This window comes from Gymnoscopelus microlampas (assembly GCF_963454915.1).
Source record: "Gymnoscopelus microlampas genome assembly, chromosome: 13".
Taxonomy (NCBI): Eukaryota; Metazoa; Chordata; class Actinopteri; order Myctophiformes; family Myctophidae; genus Gymnoscopelus; species Gymnoscopelus microlampas.
This window is the reverse complement of record NC_139950.1, coordinates 30,222,591-30,243,834: the sequence shown is the minus strand read 5'-3', so window position 1 is coordinate 30,243,834 and position 21,244 is coordinate 30,222,591. Positions and strand designations below refer to the sequence as shown.

Genomic DNA, 21,244 nt, shown 5'->3' with positions numbered 1-21,244 from the left:
ATTTGATATGTCATCTGCAAAAATGCACTCTGCTGTATGTGTGACTCATAGCTGTCTCAGTGACAGCTATGATGAGAAGGATTCAGAATCCAGGAAAGACAGTTCTGTCAGTGCGTGCAGACCACCACATCCACACTGCTATCAGCAGGCATTATGTCAGTCTACCTGGAAAGCCCAAAGTGGATGTGAAAGCTCACCTGATACTGATTCCACACCATGTTTGCAAGCATTCTAGCCACACTGGCTCTTCAGTCTTTGACATCTAATAGTGGTTAATCTGGTTCAATCCCGGCTGGAGACTTTGTGTTGCAAGTATTTCCCTCCTACCTGCCCTCTGCTTTATGTTTCTCTACAATCTAAATAAGGCAAAAATATACTATTTAAAAAATGTGTTTCTTTATCTGGGCAAAACAATTCTTATGAGCCACTATGTATGCGTTTCCTTGTGTACCATACATAATGTTTGTGTACACATATGTCAATGTTTCTCCAGCTCTGTCGATTAAGTGATCTTCTTAGTTACGGTAACAGTACACAAGAGCCTGGGCTGCCGACAGGCATCTAGCAGGTGATGGGATTCTCCAGCCATTAGACTCACTCGTCCAAGAATATTATTATTGATTTTGATCTTGAGCTACGGCCTATTGAATGTGCACACTGCACAACGGCAAACAGCAGTAGTGGGAGCTATTGTTCAGGACTAATGACATCATTTTGCGAGGATACCTACTCCCTGCAGAGCAGGGCTGTAAATATATTTATCTATCTCTTTCACGGGCGAGCTGTAGTGGGGAGAGGAGATTACCTGTCCAGATTATGCCCAATGATTAATGTTTGTTTGGGCAACATGCGATAATGCCCATTTGATTTAATGACTAAAACAAATCTGTTACAATTTGTAGGGGTGGGGGTGAGTAATAAAATGTCACCATCAAAAAAAGTCTTAATTTTCAAAGCATGGATTATAAAACTAACAGGGTTAAACTTAATGTGTACCCCATAGTACAACGGTGTATCTATCTAAATAATATATTATTTTCGGCAAGCGACACCATACTATGGAGTATCATTTTGGCTCCAGGGTACATATATCTTGAATCAAGGACGTTTCTATAACTACAGTCACGCTCTTGGTTGGTGTAATGAGGGGTTTGTTTACGCACATGCTAGCTCTCCTCTGAGTAATGCTTAATTGCGATGTGAAAATGGATCTATTTTTGGCGAGTGACGACAAAGTATAAATCAGGCTTAAATGATGTTCACAACCTTCTGGGTCTATGAATTTAGACTGGTTGCACTGTGACCCAAATACAGTCGAGTCGATTCATAAAGTCCACAACAGTCTTTCTTTTTTAACGTACTTATCAGAAATTCTTACATCCTACTTTGGTGTCCCGTTCCAGTGTTAAACAGTATGAAAAATACGGTTCTCTGTTCTCATGCTTATGCTTTACTTCCTGTTCACCCAAGTATCTACTGGTCGCTCATTAGCTGCAGGTTGATTAGTGTTTAATTGTTGTAGCTGTTAATTTACTCATGTAGCATGCTACCTACAGGTACCAAAAATGATGTGCTAAGAGAATATGTAAACATAATTAAAAACAAGAGAAGCATATCTTTACCGAGTAGGCCTAATGGCCCGGGGCTATTGTTATGAATGAGCAGAATAGCAACTGGGCCCAAATAAATAAAGGAAAGAAGGTCTCTCTTTGGAGCTTAGATTGAAAATTTGCTGTGCCAGTCCACTGAATGTTATTAAAAAAAACAGAAATTCTAGTGTTCATGAATTCATAAGTCATAAGGAGTGTAATGTATTTGAAATTTCATCTGAAATCCTGTCCAAGTACATCAGTTCTACATGTGTTAAATGAGATGGGCTACATTTTGATGTCATGTAGAAGATGTAATGCTGCACTATTGAGATATTTTCTGGACTGAATGTGCACCAAAGGATACTGCTAGTCAGTCATATCTCTGTTTGCTTTTTGTTGTGTACTGTAATGTATCCTCCTACAAAAAAATTAAGAAGACTCTGTCTGTCAATACTCATCCATTTTTGTAAGATTATCTCCGGACACTCGCACGCACGCACGCACGCCCTCTTAGAGGGGGCAAGCTTCCTGCAAAGACATGCCGTAATACAATGTGCCGGTGAAATCCATTGGCTATATTATATATCGTGTCTGTGGGGTGGAAACCTCATATGTCCAAAACGGTTACTTTTCGGGATTCAAATTCGGAATTGTGTGAATTGTTGAATTGTGATGTCTTTCTGTCATGCTTTCTTGCCCTATAATCTGTATCTTGACCGCTGTGCTGTCTTGGGCAACTGAATTTATCTTATTGCTCTACACCACGCTCAGGCTGTCATCACTGGCCGGGTAGTCATATTGCAAAAAAAAAATCACACCCTGTGTGAAGGTAGCGGCGCCTTTGAATACATTATGTCATCGATATGTGTTTATAATGTGTTTATAGCCATGTGTCATGTGAAGCTTGACCAATCACTTTGTTGACGGGTCTGACCAATCAGAGCGTCGACGACAGATAAAGTTAAATTGAGGATCTAACTTTAAATAACTTACCTAGAAGGAGACTTTAGCCAAATAAAAATATATACAAAAAAAACATGAGGAAATAAAAAATAAACCTTGACATCATAGTGATGTCATGAATAGTCCCCTTGCCTGACAAATCACAACCTTGACGGGCCTGACCAATCAGAACCTTGACGGGCCTGACCAATCAGAACCTTAACGGACTCTTGGATTCTCGATCGTCTCTATCAAACCATTCTGTCATAACGGATGACTGGGTCCCGAACTCAGACTTTCTATACATTCACCCTTCATCTGTTCTTGTATCTTTCTCTTTCTATTCGTCATATTAACTTTAAATAACTTACCTAGACGGAGACTTTAGCCAAATAAAAATAATAAGATGAAGTCATTGTCATCGTTTATATAGACATCGAATTCTATATTCATGACATCATAGTGATGTCATGAATAGTGACCAATCACAACTTTGGCGCACCTGACCAATCAGAACGTTGACGCACCTGACCAATCAGAACGTTGACGCACCTGACCAATCAGAACGTTGGCGCACCTGACCAATCAGAACGTTGACGCAAAAGCCAGGCATAGAGGGCTAATATCCGCTCTATACCTAAAGGTATAGAGCGGCTAGCGCCGCTAAAAAATACAGAAATGATCCCTGTCTGTATTTCTCACTGTATTTCAGCAAAGTTCATCAGTTCTTCTCAGAGAACAACAGAGATGAGTTTTGCATTGCATACATTTGCATTTTACCAACAGGTTATGGTACAAGTGGCTGCTTTGGCGTGTTTCCAAGTGTCATCGACATGGAAAATCTCTATACTTCATTGACCGGGGTTCCACAGGGATCTATACTTGGCCCCCTCCTTTTTCCCTCTCTACACCACATCTCTTTGCTAGGCTGGGATGGCTCAGGGTTGAAGACAGAGTACTGCAACTTGCAATGGGTCTGGTCTTCAAAATACAGGTCCCTATTATCATGTGTGACTTAGATCCACGTCTTAGGCAGTAATTAAGAGATAAGGTGTATATAAGTCATGTCTGTATTGTCTCTTCATAAAACGATATCAAGTAAAAAACAAATGTCGGCCGAGACAGGCGTGCAGAGCGCATGGATGCATATAGTATATAGGCAGCAAGAGCTTCACATTTAACTATAGCCGTTCTCAGTCAACCGATTGTTATAATTCAAAGTTCTCTATAATCTGTGAAGTATCTACAGTATTTTCATTAGGTGTATCAGTCATGATTGTATTGTCTCTCCATCAAACGATATCAAGCGAACAGGAAACAGGTAGCAAGTATACCTGACAACGCAAATATTGCACACATATGGACAGAACTAGGCAACTCGCCCCGTTTCAATGCATCCAATCTGAAAGACTTGTGTTACACTCTAGGTGGCATCTCAAAGGTTTATCCCTTCATCAATCCACTGAAATAAAATAAAGGTCTTTACAGCTCTTTTTATCGTAGAAGTGGAGAGCGTTCTCTCCCTCTCTTTCTATCCATGCGTTCCAATCTATATCCATACTATACTGCCACCAAAATGTGTAATGCCCTACCAACAGACATGAAACTTTTCGTTTCCCCAGCCAGATTTAAAACTAACCTAAAAACATGGCTGTTCTCAAAATATAATTGGACTTAGACAAATTGATCCCCTACTAGCTTGCCCCCAAAGATGCAAACCTCAGCGAGCTCGAAATGTCAAGAAATGATTCCCTTCTGTATGTTCATGACAAATTTTGTAAAAGTACAGTACAGTAGAGTACACAATATTTGAATGACTTTATTTATTTAAAAAAACAATGAAATTCTATAGAAAAATACCACAATAACATGACAAAGTAAATGCAAAACTCATGATACACCCTTGCATGGCTAGCTACATGGGTGTCTGCTACACCAGTGCTTCTGGGTAGTTGTTGAGGAAATGTAGGGATTTGGACTCCAATCACACAAACAATGCGCAGCTGTGGGCGTCTTTTTGTAATTGTCATCAATGTGGATGGAGCCTTTTGCTTGCTGCTTTTGTGTTGCAAGTCGCCTTGCTTTTATCCACCCTATGTGCGTTTATCCGCCCTATCACCTGACATTTTGGAGGAACTCAAAGCAGTAAAGTGCTCCACATCATTGCTGATTTTTCCCCACTGTCCAATCGGATGAGCTGAGAGACAGTGAACAGACAGAGATTGCTCTAGAGAAAACTCCTGTTTCGGGGCGGGGCCTGAAAGTGAGTGACAAGGGAGTATCTGGTTGCCTGGCAACATCAAGACAGAAGGGCGCTGCAAGCTGCTCTGCTACTCCACAGTGTGACACGCCCTGCGTTTTTCCAATCTGCAAACAGTGTCCGGTGTGATCAGCCCCTTAACTCATTCACACTTTTCTAGCCTGTCTAGGGATTCAAATGCTCCTACCTGTTTTCTTTGGTTTCTGCTGCTGCTGTCCTGTTAAAGCTTTAAGCCAAAGCTATTTGTTTAACGTTCAAAGCCAAGCTATAGGTTTAAAGCCAAGCTATATGTTAAGCTTTTAAAAAAAAAATCAACCTCTCGTTACTATTTTGGGCATGTCATTATAGGAGAACATTTTCAAATATTTTCAAAATCTCTCTCTCTCTCTCTCTTGGAATTAAAGAGTTTGTGAGTTTTCTTTTTGGCGACAGGTGCTTTGAAGGGGCTGCTTAATTGGAGTGACTGAAAAGGGCGGTGATGGGGGTTTGAAGGGTCCTCATTTTTGTAAGGGCCTTCAAAGAGAGAAAGCAATAACCATTGAATTCTGCCCTCTGGGTGCTATTGGAGTTAAATGAACAAAAAACAGATGGTCCCAATATTTTAATAATAATTGATCGCCTTCTGTTTCACTCCCCTCCCAGAGTGTTTGAAAATGTTGTAGATCAATCCATATGAGGAAAGAAAGTTAACATTCCCTTGTTCTTGGCCACACAGGCTTTGCTCCAAAGAGCTTGTGCTTTCCTTTTGAGAAAGAAGTTTCTTCATAGCAGATACAGTATGCTTTATGAATAACAATCTGGTCTTTGATACATTTCTCTTATATTTTAGAGCACTGCGCATGGACTACCCTCAGAGTTACAAATTAGCTCCGCCACCCTGCTGCTGATAACTTGCAATTTGAATCCTTTCAGATGTCAGTATAATGTTTGACACTAGACTGCAGAGTTCCTGAAAAGTGGGTTGTTATCCAAAAATGGTTAAGGTCATTCCTTGCTGATAGATAATCTTTGGTCACAATAGGGAGTGCACAGTCCTTGTTAGCTTTTTTTCTCCTTATTTTTTGGGGGGCTTTTTTATGCCTTTATTGATAGTACAGTAAGTAGACAGGAAACAGGGAGAGAGATGTGGAGTGACACGCAGCAAAGACCGTTGGGATCGGTACTCGAACCTGCGGCGCGCTGTCAGGCTACATTGGAGCCTATGTTTGGAGCCTCCTTCCTTGTTAGCTTTTGACCCCATACAGTAAATGTATCTTTTGTTCTGCTTCCATTTGAATAACTTTGAACAATGTCATCTTTTGCTCTTAATTATGCTGGGTCTCCAGATAGCAGCCCAGCACCGTCCCGCACCACCTGCTTGTGACGTTGTTTCCATTATACAAGGACCCGGGCCAAAGTGGGCACAGTAGGGCCAAAAGGGTGCCAATTTTGGCCCCACTCCCTGAGAGGTCTGCTCAGGGAGTGGTTGCTACTGATTGGCTGTGGTAATGATGTTTTGGTAGACTAAAGCTGTGGCTCCCAAACGTTTTAGCTCAAGACCCAAAGGAGAAATTATATGTCTCTCCACGACCCAAACAACGCTTTGTGAGCTTGTAGATCTGCTATTTTCACTACTTCTTCTTTTTCTTTCTAATTTAGGGAATTTCTTAGATTCTTTTTTTTCTATTAATGATTTTTTTAAATGTTTCAATTAGTTTTTGGGAGTTATGTTACGATCATTTTAATTATGAAGAGACCGCCTGCTTCAATGGACATGAATGCACTAGAAGGCTCGGCTCCGCCTTCCCAATATGGTGGTCCGGGAGACAGGTCACTCCAATGAACTGCAGTGGCCATGCTGCATATTTCATTTGAGGTTTGGCACTATTGTAATTGATTTTGCATGAAGAATAAGGCATTCTAATGACATACGCAGGCTTTAGTCACATGTAAGTCTGCCTCCGAGCAGACGTGAGTTTGAGTGGACCTCCGGCAAAATTCACGGACAAAAAAAGATTGATGAATCAGACTCTCAACGTACAAAAGTGCCTAAATGCCGATAAGTACAAAATATGTGTGTAAACAAGCTTAGTGAATGAGCATCAAAAACAAACTCTTCTCTGTCCTGTCCCCCCAAGCCCCCACAGAGCATGAACCCTGAGCTCCTCTCTATCCTCCTCTCACCGGCCACTCTCCCTCTCAGCTCCCAAAACTCCTTTCTTTCAGCAGAATTTTAACCTTTACAAACCACACCCTCAGAAAGAGTCAACAGCATGGCAGTACGAAGCCCCCCCTGGCATGGGCAGACCAGGCTGGTTTGTGCGGTGGTTTGGGACCCTTTATATCCCTATCAAAGGGGTAATATCTCAGGCTACTGTAGATCAAAGACTGTTTTCTGGGCAATTAGCTACAACAGTGTGGGCCTGGAGTGAACAGAAAAAGCACACCAAAATAAGTGTATTTCCATACAATTATGAAATGTCAAATCAGCATTTGACAGTCCAATATTTACCCTACTAGCCCCCCCCCCCCCCCCCCCCACACACACACACACACACTCACACACTCACACTCACACACACACACACACACACACACACACACACACACACACACACACACACACACAGGCCTAACCCATGCGTAGCCTGCTATCACATTCATAAGTGAACTGAATAATATGATTACTCACCCCCCAGAAGTGGATGGACAGACCATTCTTAATTTGGCTGCAACAAACTCTTCAAGACTTGGAGAAGTAATCCAATCAGCGAGCTGTTCAACTATGGCCAGTCCCTTAATCAGACAGTCTTGAGACAGCTGACAGCATTTTAGTGTTGTGAGTTTAGCTATCAGAGCTTAGAACAATACACTGCCACGTCAACTGTCTTTAACCTGTACTTGCTCACCAACAGAATACATACAGTAGTTTTGGCCAAAATCTTGAATAACATCCTTCATGAAGGAACTGACATGATATATCAGGTCACACCGTTTTAGATGTGGACATAAGGACAAGTGCAAGCCTGTGCCTTCAAAATAAAAGCATCATTCACAAAATCAAGGGTGCAGATGACTAGTTGAAATGTTTTAATGATATCAATACATTTATTTATCATGTAAAAGAGGACTTGTTAGAGGAGGTGGGAGGCGGTAGCTCTGTATTAACTTGTCCTTGAGTCTGGGAGCCTGTCTGAATAAAGAAAACCGATCAGGAAACACACTTTGTATGATGAACCTGTTCTTTTTAATTATGTCCTGAGGTCATAAACCATTACTGGGTGGTGAAGTATAACCATCCACCTCTGGAAGCACGAGAACAGGTTATTTATTTTGGAAGAGACTTCGCTTTTCCAGGTATTAGCTTTGGTATATGCATGATAAAGTGTGTCTGTCTTTGTTTGAACCTTGGGTGCATGTAAATGGCTTCAGCTAACCTCACTGAATTCATTATTTCCATGGATTTAAAATCAGTTTTATTTGATGGCTTTGCTGACCTGGCATTTTGGCCTTTGTGCCCTAAAAAAAACGGACAGCACCAAAGGCCAAGTGGCCGTGGCCCTAAAATTATGAAATTCCAAGCCTGTTGTGAGGGTTCAGTGTTCAGGTCATAGGGTGGACATTGAGATCGGGCCCCTGAGAGCGGTCAAATAGTCTTTTTTGCCTAGGAAGGTTCCTAACTGAGTGAACTGACCCGGAAGTATCTAAGTGGCAGACATGATAAGAGGTGGTTGAATTCTCTGAAGGAAAGGCGCTTCCTGTCTTCTTTCCTTTATAGGGTACACTGGACCATTCTTTATGAAAGGAAAGGCAAGGTGACAATTCCTTGTGGTAGCAACGAACATCAAAAACCGACAAGGGATGCAGATCAGTATATATGTGACCATCACTTTGGACCCTACAGTAGCATCCCTATCTATAAATCTATCTGTATGTCCGTCCGTCCATCCATCCATCCATCCCTTCCACCCTCCCTATTCTGGGGCAAAACCTCAGCAGAAATAGCAGATCTACAAGCCCACAACGCTTAACGTAACGTCTAATATAGAGCCCTATAGGGTTTAAGTGATTAAGCATTGTCCATCTTATGACACAACGTCATGTTTATAATATGTTTTGAACTTTCAACATTATGTCAATCCCATAGGCAAACTATGAATATTACACTACTTTAAAATGAACAAGGCAAAGTTAACGTTGTAGGATAGCCTATGCTCAGTTTGCATGAATTATTTCTTTATTTTGTAGGTTGTACAGCCTTTAGGCGTATCATTAATACATTTTACTTCATTCACAGATGTTGAAAGCTCACCAATTAAATTTGAGCATCTCTTCAGCTCAGCCTGCAATGGAGTAAGTCTATTTGTATTATGAAGACTGTTGAAAAAAGTTGAAAAGTTAATCAATGTGTGTGTGGATATTTAGTCTCTCGAGACGGATTTGGTGACTCCCACAATTGTTTTAAAATTCTCCCAAAGTCGTGTAAGTTAGATTGTTTGACTATTCGATTATTCACTGCATTCAGCCCCAACTGCCCTTTCAGTAATTTTCTGTTTCTGTCCATGGTGTTAATAGGGGTTGAAGAATCCCCGCACCGGCACAGGCACCAACAGAGGTGGGGGAACAGAAGGCACTTGGCTGTTTTATAACATACATGAGGCACTTGGGGAAAGGCCATCCATTCACCCTTGTTGCTTTATGCTCGGTGCCAAAACATAGCCAGACCGCTGCTCAAGCCTCATCCTCTGGATGTGAAGAGGCTTCACAAATGTCCCTCCTGCCTGGCACTGATAAGTAAAGAGCAGAGCAGTCCATGCCACACCTGCTCCCAGCTACTCTCTAAAAGGCCAAAGAGGGATGGGGGCTTGCATGGCCCTCCTCAAAAAGCAGGCTGAAAAGGAGGAAGAAAGGGATGCTGCTCTATGCAACCAAAAATGAATTTCTTAGTTTTAATTGAATAAGTCAAATTCTTCATTTGCTGAATGAATGGAATACCTCCTGGGCTCTGTATCTCCCCATAGGATCCCACTCTAACAGACCTCTGTTAAAATGGGATCCTATGTGGAGATATGTATCCTATGGGGAGACACGGAGCCCCCCAGGTACCCCATGGATCCCCAGGTATATGGGGTAGGAAGCTCAAAAGAGTCAACAGCAACAGCAGAATAAGTTGTTTGGCATTGATAGAGAACATTTTTCATGGGCGCAACCCACATAATGGTACTCAACTGCGTGCCACAAATGCATGTTCCCTACAAATGGGGCACCATTTAAAGGGGAAATAAACAGGTTTTATTTAGGACGTTACTGCCAAGAAGCATTGTGAGAAATAATCTACCAAACACGCGTTTCCACGTGTTCATGGGAAATGTAGTCGTTTGGTCGTTTGACTAGTTTCTAGCGTTTATTGTGTTACTCTTTGAGTACATTTGTAAATTTCCACCTTCAGTCGATGCTTCATATCCATATGAGTAAAATCGCCGGGGTGGTGTGTTTTTTTCGAACACAGTTCTTATATGAGGCGATCTAAGATTCCCCATGGGGATTTCAACACAAAAAATAACGCAGCAACCCAGGGGTACAGTATAGCGCCCTCTAGCGGCAGCGACGTCAGGACTTCAGCGCTAATACTCCTGTGGTGACAATATAGTGGTACAGTACAAGTAGGTAGAAGCCTGAAAGATAACCAGATGTGTTGCCCCTGGTCACCTGTAAAATGTTTACCTGACATTTGTCATTAGGGCAAACAACAGCATCTAGAAAAGCGAAACATGTACATTTGTGTAAAAATGGCTTGTATTTTCACCAAATATGTGTAACACATGCACGCACGCCTGTGTTGTGTTGTGTTGAGAAAGAGAATGTTAGAAGACAATTAGAAGCTGAGACATGTAACACCGACTCATCTTTATTGAAAAAAGAAACGATAAAAAAATAAAACTAACAGAAACAAATGCACTATTTCATCTTTACGGGGTATCACCATTGAAAGAACTGCTCTTTACTCTTATGAATAGAAATTAGTCTCTTGTTTTTCACAGAAGTTTTTGTTTTTTTCTCTTTACATTTACATGATAGCCTGGGGTGCAGGGGAGAAGCCCGTTCAAAGACACACGCACACACAAACGCACGCACACACACGCACGCACGCACGCACGCACGCACGCACGCACGCACGCACGCACACACGCACACACACACACACACACACACACACACACACACACACACACACACACACACACACACACACACACAAACAAACAATCACACAATTGAGTTTCAACATGTCATTTACAAAATGGTTCTTGTTTTTGATCAGTTTTCATATCCCATAGTAATGTTTGCAGCAATGTGATATGAATGCCAGTGATGTCCTGTTGGTAGCAGCCTAGAAAACAGTAGGAATAGGGTGTAGTCTAAACCATCATTAGTTACTGGAACACGCCGGCAAAATATGTGAAATACACAGTCCACTAAAGGTTGACATAATAGCAGTTGATGATTTGCATAAGAAAATACATTCTTGCACATCAGAATATGGTCATCGTAGTCAGCTGTCACATTAATTCGAATTTTACATCCAGAATCCAAAACCATTGACCAATTAACACATGCTCCTTCTCATTTATGCTGTGCCACGAACATGCTGTCATTTAAATATTGCACGAGCGTAAAATATCTGTCCGACAACTGTTAATTATCAGTTGCCGGCATGTGAGACCATTTAAAAATCTCGCTTCCAACCAAAAGTGCCCCTGGCTGAGGAAACACTGGCAAATTAGATCTTAAATGAAAAAACAAAAACATCTTTAATCTGTGCATGTATGCATGCGCGTGTGAATGTGTGCGCATGTCTTCATCTGCACAAACACCACCCCATGATGCTGTGTTACACAACATTATCACCGCCCCTTTCAAACCATCACTGTGCTTTCAGTGTGGAAACCTGGAAAAAGACAAGCCTGATGTGGATTGCTGAGGGATGTGTTTTGTTGTTAAAGATGAACTCCAGCTCGAGTGGAACCGTGCCAGGTGAACGTTGGAGTCGAGTGGATGCGCAAACAGAAACTCTTGGAAGGAACACCATTTTCACCTAGCTTTGTGAGAAGCACTTCTTTGGAAACTGAGGTACAGGTAACTGAGACCACACACATCGCCGTATGGCTCCAGCTAAACCAACCAAAGGCCCAGCATGTCTATCATTGGTCTTGCTTTCTTTCTAACCGCTGCCAGAGAACTGAGAGAAGCTCCAGCCTTTTCAAATGGAAAATCCAGTGCTGTTGAATTGCCTCCCCGCTGGGACATTTTCACCTCGCTTTCTCGATCCCTAACCTGCCTTCCGACTTCACAACTTGATACGGTTAAAAATGAGCTTGAAAGCATCCCTGCCGAAGATAGAATAGAAAACGTACACAACCTTTGTTCTAGCGCACACACACACACACACACACACACACACACACACACACACACACACACACACACACACACACACACACACACACACGCACGCACGCACACACACACACACACACACACACACACACACACACACACACACACACACACACACACACACACTCACACTCACACAAACATGCAATATGGGCTGTACAACACTGACCGACTGGCAATAAAGGCAGTTAGGGTGTGACGAGATTGTCTAGCCTAACAGCCTGATGTTTTTAAAGGATCAAGCCAAGGTTCTTATCTGTCTGCCCTGACAGTCTAACCCCTACTCCCGGCTATCAATCACACACACACACACACACACACACACACACACACACACACACACACACACACACACACAGATTACGGTACGTTTTGCCATGATACTGTCTGTAGTTGGAGCACTGCCCAGGCCACTATTGTGTGGGAGGGACGGGAAAGACAAATAATCGTATAGTGCTGTAAAACGTCTTGAATTTGTAATCACATATGTGAACGGACACATCACACACAAACACACACACACACACACACACACACACACACACACACACACACACACACACACACACACACACACACACACACACACACACACACACACACACACACACACACACACACTCCTGATAAAGTTAACCAGCAGGCTGTGAAGTGAACTGACAGGTTGAGCATACAGTGCTCAATTACTGGCAGATGTAATGTAATGTCATTTTGAGCTGTACAGAGAGGAAACTCATGATGTCTGACTTAAATGAATTTTGTTCTCCTCTATATTCCATAATTGGCAAACCGTTTTTTTTTTATATATACACTGATGTATATAATGTGCTGAATTGCCTGCCAGTCAAATTGAACTGTAAATTGCTACAGTACATGTGCTCTTAGACTCTGGCTAATTAGAAATTAATTATACCTATACTGGAGGTATGGCCACAACTTGTATGCACATTCTTGGGCATCCGGTTGGCGTAGAGCTAAAACACTCAAACATGACAACAGGGGCCGAGGTTCAATTCCCGACTACATTACCTTTGGCTTGGTCAAGGCCTCCAATGAACACAACTGGCATTGTTCACAGGAGGGAAGCCTGTCACTGTTGCCATATCTGCTTATTGTAAGCAACTTTGGGCTTGTTTGTCTGTTAAGCCTAATGTTGTTTAAACCAGTGGTTCTCAAACATTTTCATGTCAATTGGCCCTCACATTAATATGTATTTGTCCACGGACCCCCATCTGAAAATAATTTGTTACAGGGACCCCATACAAGATTTATGTTGTTAAAATGTTTCTAAAATAGCCCAAATTTTCTTAAGCCTAGTAGGTAGTCGCTTGTTTTGGGCTTGTTTTCGTAGACCTGGCCGCTTGTTTCTCTTGGAAATTCTGGCAACACCGGTCACTGTACTATCATCCCCTGCTGGTTGGCATTAGCTTGAACCTCCACACAGGTGAAAAGATGGAGCTGGTGACTCCATTTGTATCAGAAGAGATACATGGTAGTCTACACCAGTTTCCTAAACATATAGGTCCGTGACCCAAGATGAGTCTCAGAGCCGTTCCATTGTTATGGTTTGGGATGGAAATACCCTGTTTTTTTTGAAGATTTCACACAAAAACAGGAAACAAATTTACCATGTACCTTCCATCAAAGAAATTCAAAAATACTGAAAAAATCCAATCAACAAGCTCGGAAAGTTTAAGTTTGGGAAGACACCAAATTCCTATTTTGGATATCGAGCTGAAAAGGTTTGGGGACCCCTGGTCTATACACACCCCCACTGAAAGGGTTGGCAGTGACAGGGCTTGCATGGGAATTGGAAATGATTAAATTGGGGGGGGGGGGGGCAGCAAAAAAACACATTGTTGGTGTAGCTTGAAATACGGAGTTGTGATACATGATCAATATTCTTTGGCTTGGACAGCAGCCGGAGCCTAATTGCTTGACCTAGTATAACCCGATGACAAAAATTGTAGAAAACATCCACTGAAGCCTCCTTTTCAATGACATTTTGGAACCAGAACTCATCTTTGATAACAAAAGTCCAGTCAGTATACCCACAGGCATATTCTTTGAAAGAAAAATCGCATTCATTCTAATCAGGCAAGGGAAATGAATGAGGTGGTCTCTTGGCAATTTGTTGGTCACTGGCTGAGTAGAAACCTGTAAAAATGGTTAGTATGTGGATCTGTGTACTATTTGTGTATTTGACATCAAACGGCCCGGAGTGTTGGGATACAGTGATGTAATATGATGTGGAGCCTTTTGTAGGGTTCATGGCAGTTTGCAACACTGTGTCCTCTAATACTCCAACTGGCCTTTTTCAAGTTAGAATGAACAAACAAACAAAACAGAATAGGCTGTGCTGTTATTTGTCAAACCTCCTGAGTGGTTTTGTAGAGTCAGACTTTACCATTCATGTCTTTATGAACCGATGTCGCTGTCATGATATATTTCTTATGTAACAAGAGCACAATTGTAGAATGATGTAGAACTTCTGACATGTCACATTGTTGAATCAATGCTATGTGAACCTAAATGTTCGGAGTCAATCTGGCCACTCCCACGCCATGACAGTGTGTCATGTGAAAGGACATTGTGAACCCATCCCCCCCTTCCCCCACAAGAAAAAAACAGAAAAGAAAAAGAAAGGAAAATTAATATTTGACTATCCTGTTTGTGGAAATGTTGAGCATTGTGCACTGGCTGTGAACAAGAAAACAAAGGGCCACTTTCACAAAGCAGTTACAATCGACTTCAGCTTACATGACAAGCCAGCTAGAATTTTTTTAATGTTAAATTTAAATTGAACCATCAGCATTGTAGCAAGGAGGTAAAATCCACATTCATTTTAGGTAAGAAATTGTCTTCGTGAGTATGGACGTACGATAGCTGGAAATATTTAGGGGATTTTCAACCACGTTCATGTGTAAGATAATGTGCGTTATGAATAATGGCCCCCTGGTTTTCTCTGGGCACAGTGCAGGTCAGCTTCAGAGTGAATAGGAGAAATGGATTGCTGTTGGTGTTAAGCGGAATCAGTTCTTCCCCAGCATGCACAATTGGACGGGTCGGGATGCTGCCTTGGTGTTAGAGCTTTCCCAAACACAACCAACAAAATCAAAATCATAAAAAAATAACATCACTCAAGCACCAAGCATCGCCATCATTATGGACTCTTTGTTGTTATGGTTGCCAGAAACATTTGGTTGTGAATTCAAACATAAACTGAGGAAGTCTGGCTCCATAGGGTACAACATAGACATTTATTTCTTGTTTCAAGAAGCCCCTGGGTTCACGTGGACAACTTTCAGCCCCAGACAGCAGCAATTGTTCAGTTACCAAACAAAGTGACAAAAGAGAAATTGCAGATACTCCTCTTCCTCTGTGGTGCCTGCCTATAGCCATGTGTCCTTCCCCTTTCTGGCTTTCCAGTCAGCTATCCAGCCATTTATCATTCCCTTTGTAGCCACATGATAACTGGCAAGAGACCTGTGCAGCTATAGAGTATGTATGCACAGTAACATCCTCTTTTAATTTAACTCTGAGTGTAAAAAAGTTGGGTCCATTTTTACACTCACAGTGTAAAAATGGTTGAGGATTTTGCTCTGTGTGTGTGTGTGTGTGTGTGTGTGTGTGTGTGTGTGTGTGTGTGTGTGTGTGTGTGTGTGTGTGTGTGTGTGTGTGTGTGTGTGTGTGTGTGTGTGTGTGTGTGCGCGTGAAGTGAGTCTCATTTATAAAAAAAACTACATTGGATCAAACCCCAGGCCATGTCAGCATCTGGACAGTCCTAAGAAATCAGCTCTCCCAAACTCTGACCATGGAGGAGTTCTGCAGGAGTCCGTGGACTTTTGTAGATGAGCGGTTCATGTTCATTCTCCCTGTCTGTCCTTGCTTTATACTGTACATCCGTGAGCGTTCTGTTAAGATCCAGGGAGTTATTGTTATTTGTACTGTCAAATCCAGGTGTCTGTTCACGCAGGATGTCGGGACCTTGATTTTCTGAAGAGGTCGAACTGTCAAAGGCGACGGGAGGGATATCAACTTCAGTCGCTCCTCTTTTGGCGACCATATCGATTTCTGGCTGGGTGGAGTTTGGGTGGCAGCCTAAGGCCTGGTATGAAGCTCCTAGTTTACAAGTGGGCCAGAAGAACATGTGTGCTTTGTGTGTGTGTGTGTGTGTGTGTGTGTGTGTGTGTGTGTGTGTGTGTGTGTGTGCGTGTGCGTGTGCGTGTGCGTGTGCGTGTGCGTGTGCGTGTGCGTGTGCGTGTGTCTGTGGGGGGTTGGGGCAGGAGCTGTAATAAAAAAAGGTAGGAGACAAAAAGAAATTTAAAAGGTACATCATTCCTGTGTTCTTCAACTTTGTACTTGGTCACTTTTTGAATTCCATATATTTATATCCATATATATTTATATATATTTATATATTCTTTTTACAATTAAAAACACCATGGATCTGACAGACTATTTGGTTTCTTTTTGTCTAAGTAGAAGTGTTTCTCTCATTTTTAAATAAATGTACGTAAATATGTTTTCTCTTTTTCCCATACTGTAAATTGGCGAGGCAGCCACTCCAATGTTTGCACATATCCATAAAGTATGCATACAACACCAGATTCTCCACAACAAATTATGTTTTTAATTTTTTTTCTCAGGCCACCCGTTTTCATCCCATAAGACGCTGAAGTGTCTCCATTCAGAAATCCAAAACACCATAAGTTTGTCAAACGCCATCAAACTGAGCCAGGAAGTCAATGTCCCTGGGTCTTGTCCTTTCATTGGCCCCGCTGGCTCAAGTCTCTCTGCGATATGTTGGGGCTGAGCAACTGGGTCTCCGTGGGTCCGTTGGAGCTCAGACCTCCGGCTCCTCCTCCTCCTCCATGAGGGCTCAAGAAGCAGACAGTTTCTCTGGCTTCCACGCGTGCTGCCACTGAGCCACTGCCACCCTGGTTCACACCAGGTTCTTCCTGCTTCCTGTGGGCCAAAGCCAGAGCCCTGAGCTGCTCCTGGGCCTCCTCCAGCAACATGGCCACCTCGTCCCGCTTCTGGAGGCAGGAGGAAGACGCGCGACGCTCGTTCTTCCCCGCTCGCATTTCCTTACAGGAAGTGGATCCCAGCGACACTGCAGCCGGGCTAACGCTGGTTTGCATACAGGAGATGTCGTTGTCAGGGTGACAGTGGACCGAGGGGATGATGGGGATCGAACAGGAGCGGAACGGGGGAGGAGCACATGAGGAAGAGGAGGAGTAGGAGTGACCGGGACGTTGGCCGGGTCTCCTCAGGCTACGGATGGAGGGAGCCTCCTTCTGTTCCAGCTCCTCGACAGGGCTGCCCCACCTCGCCAGGGAGCTGCCCTCTGCAGACACAGCAGGCCGCATGTGGAGGAAGGCATCTTGTCTGGGGTCACTGCCTGGCCTCTCGCCCTGCATCTGGTACCTGAGCACCCAAAGAAAAGGACAGGGAGGGAGGAAGGGAGGGAGCGAGAGAGAAAAGATGGATTTAAGCTGTAGAACTCACTCAACTTCACCTCGAAAGGAAGTCACAGCAACTATGGGGAATTGATCATATGCGTGCCGGCAATTTTGCTCTTACTCGGGGGTGGGAAATAACAAAATGGCTGCCGTGTGAATATGGTCAACACTTTTCAGGCGCCTACACAGGACACATCTCCTTAGGGACAGCTCTCTGTCTGAACTCTCTGTCTCGCCTGCTCAGAACAGTTTCGCGCACATGCACGTACTGTACTGTACACACACATGTTTAGCATTCCAGTTGTTGCTTTACCTGTGAGGAACATACTATCAATTACAACTGTATATTAATTCTGACTCAGAGTGTTACAAAATCAACAGCGTGGTTAAAATGTTTCACTATTTACAAAGGCATGTCAGTTTAGGACCTGGGGCACCTAAAAGAATCATGCAGAAAATATATTTGATTTAATTTTGAGCACATGTGTGTTTAAAGCAACCAGGGCGCATAGTAAGGCAGTGGTTTAGGGACATCCAATATTGATTTGTTCATCTCTCTCTCTCCATTTCCCTCTGCCTCAAAAACGACCATGCTGTTTTCCTCCGGAGTGTTATCTATCTCCCCATCTAGCGGTGTTCCAGAGGCTTGTTTCATTATCTTTGTGTAATAATTCATAATCCCTCACAAGGGCTAGCTTGCACACTGAGCATCAATATTCAACTTTGAGTCTTCTGTTATAATACGACATTCACACCCCTCAAGAGTGGGGGAAGACAGTGCTTGGGTAGGGAGGGTGTATTTCAAATGCTGTGTTTCTTTGGTGAGAACCTCTCACCAAAAAGCAGCATTTGAGACTTAGCACAGTACAAAGAGGGGATCCCACGTGGGCTAGATAAGAGAGGATGATGTCAGGGCCCTAATGCCCGAGATAACATTCAACAGACAAATCTCTCTTTTGATGTTGCCAAATACAATGGGAATGCAAGAATCTATACAATAGAGTTCAAACAAACGCCCTGGAGCAGAGAGTGAGCAGTGGGAAAGGTATTACACACATTTATTTTGGATTGCCTGTTGCTGTGAATGACAGGCATTTATTTATCTATTATTTATCTATCGCGACTGCTCGAGCATAAATAATTCCAAGGGAAATCAAGACCGTTTCCCCACAGGTCTTTTGTTTTAATATATCCCAACAGTAACGTCCCTATGTAGTTCGGTGTGACGACTACTTAAGGCAAGCCTTAGGTCCTATTCATTTACACATACATGTCTGTCTATCTATTTGCAATCTTGTCTGCCATACAAGCCACCGTGCTGGGCTAAAGTGATGGCCCCACACACGCACACACACACACACACACACACACACACACACACACACACACACACACACACACACACACACACACACACACACACACACACACACACACACACACACACACACACACACACACACACACACATTTGTGTATGTACTGCATATATTATACAGAGAGAGAGAGAGAGAGAGAGAGAGAGAGAGGAGGTGACATGCTTATCTAGAAGATGCTGGTAGGAGAGAAATATACAAAAGTGTTCCACCTCTCTGTCGGTCGTTTTGCAGACAGGTTTATCTTAAAATAGCGGCAACAACACAGGACATTCTGTCTCCCCAGCAGACATTCTGGGGAGATAAGGCCAGGGTTGTCCTAACAGGTGCACAGTGAGAAGGCGCTATACTGTTAGCTTTCCTTGCAGTTTTTTTTCTCCGTTGTACAACTGTCATATGCTATATGCACCCTGGTCTGACTCCCTCCACCTCGTTTTTTTCTTTTCTCTATTCTTGCCGGCTAAATTGAAATGTATTCACACTGCTTGTGTCTCCGTTTCCTGTCTGTCTCTCTCTGTCCATCTGACTGGCAGTGACCCGCCTCTCTGTTCTGGCTTCTGTCCGTCTCTCGGTTTCCCTTTCACGGCTTAACGTCTCCATGGCAACCCGAGACCAGTGGTGGAAAAAGTACTCACATTCTTTACTTCAGTGACCGTATCAATACTGCAATATAGAAATACTCCATTACAAGTAAAAGTCTGGATTTCAAAATGTACTTGAGTAAAAGTACAAAAGTATTGGCATCAAAATGTAGTTAAAGTACCAAAAGTAAAAGTACTCATTATGCAGAATGTCCCATTTCAAGTTTTCTAATGTGTAACAATCTTTTGAAAATAGCCTATCTACAAGCTCACAATGCGTCACATCGTGACGCATTGTGAGCTTGTACATCTTAAATGTATATAGGACTGAAGTGGTTAATGTACTGTATGTTTCGCAAAAATAATCAAAATCGACAATGTAACTTGTGACTAAAGCAATATTTGGATCCGAGATGTAGTAGAGTAGAAGTAAAAGTATTGGAAATTGGAAATACTCAAGTAAAGTACAAATACCTCAAAATTGTACTTAAGTACAGTACTTAAGTAAATGTACTTAGTTACTTTACACCACTGCCCGAGACCCCCTTACAGTACCGCCGAACAACGCTCCTCTCTCCAGTCAGCTCGTCGAGTCTGGCTGTCTGTCAATCTTTCAGCCTCCACCTGCCTTTTGCACGCCCTACCTCTTGTTGTCTCATGAGTACAGGTGTATAGTGAGTGATGGAAGTCCAGTTCTCTGTCTATCCATCCATCTTTCTGGTTTCATGCATTTTAATGTGAATTTTAACCCCGGTGCCCCATTTGCTGGACTCTCTTACTGTCTGTTCCTCAGTATCACTCATATATCTTCATCATATTTATTCTGCACATACGCTATGTTTGAGTTGTCTTTCTAAAATGCAGTGGTGGTAAGTAACCAAGTAAATTTACTCAAGTACTGTACTTGAGGAAAATGTTTTGGTATTTTTTGCTTTACTGGAGTATTTCCAATTTTCTATAATTTTACTTCTACTCCACTACATCTCAGAGGCAAATATTGTACTTTTACCCCACAACAATTATTTTTAAACTTTAGTTACTATTACCTTGTACATTAACCCCTTCAGCCCTATATATACTTTGGCTAGCCCTATATATACTTTGGCTATTTGAAAATAGCGGATCTACAAGCTTGCGACACATTGTGAGCTTGTAGATCTGCTATTTTCAAAGGATTTTAATACATTTGAAAACTGTTATTTGTGAAATGGGACCTTCTGCATAATGATGAGTACTTTTGGTACTTTAAGTAGATTTTGATGCCAATACTTTTGTACTTTTACTCAAGTAAATTTTGAATACCAAACTTGTACTTGTAACAGACTATTTCTTCTACAATAGGGTATTGACACTTTTGCTTAGGTACAAAATGTGAGTATCACCGCTAAAATGTGGTTTGTACTGTATGTAGGTCATGTGGAGCTTATCTTCAGATGGAGCCACTAGGCCTCTTATGTCTGGTGTGCTGCTAGCTTGTACAGGTAAGTACAGCAGTGGCGCTCCATGAAACTGGGTCAAACCACATATCCTCCGTAAATTAAATACACTTTCTGTTGATCAGTGGCATCTCCCTCCCTTGGCAGCTTACAGA

At 42.5% G+C, this 21,244-nt stretch overlaps 2 protein-coding genes across 2 annotated transcripts in view; both read right to left on the bottom strand.

Annotated features, from left to right (window-relative positions):
- The window catches only part of adss2 (adenylosuccinate synthase 2), a 463,865-nt gene that overhangs the window by 185,450 nt on the left and 257,171 nt on the right, over window positions 1-21,244 (bottom strand). The window lies entirely within an intron of this gene.
- Window positions 16,978-21,244, bottom strand: part of nrg3a (neuregulin 3a) — a 484,032-nt gene continuing 479,765 nt past the window's right edge. Inside the window, exon 10 of the mRNA XM_084076078.1 lies at window positions 16,978-17,661. Within this exon, the coding sequence (XP_083932204.1) occupies window positions 17,001-17,661 (661 nt within the window). The 3' untranslated portion in view covers window positions 16,978-17,000. The remainder of the gene's footprint in view (window positions 17,662-21,244) is intronic.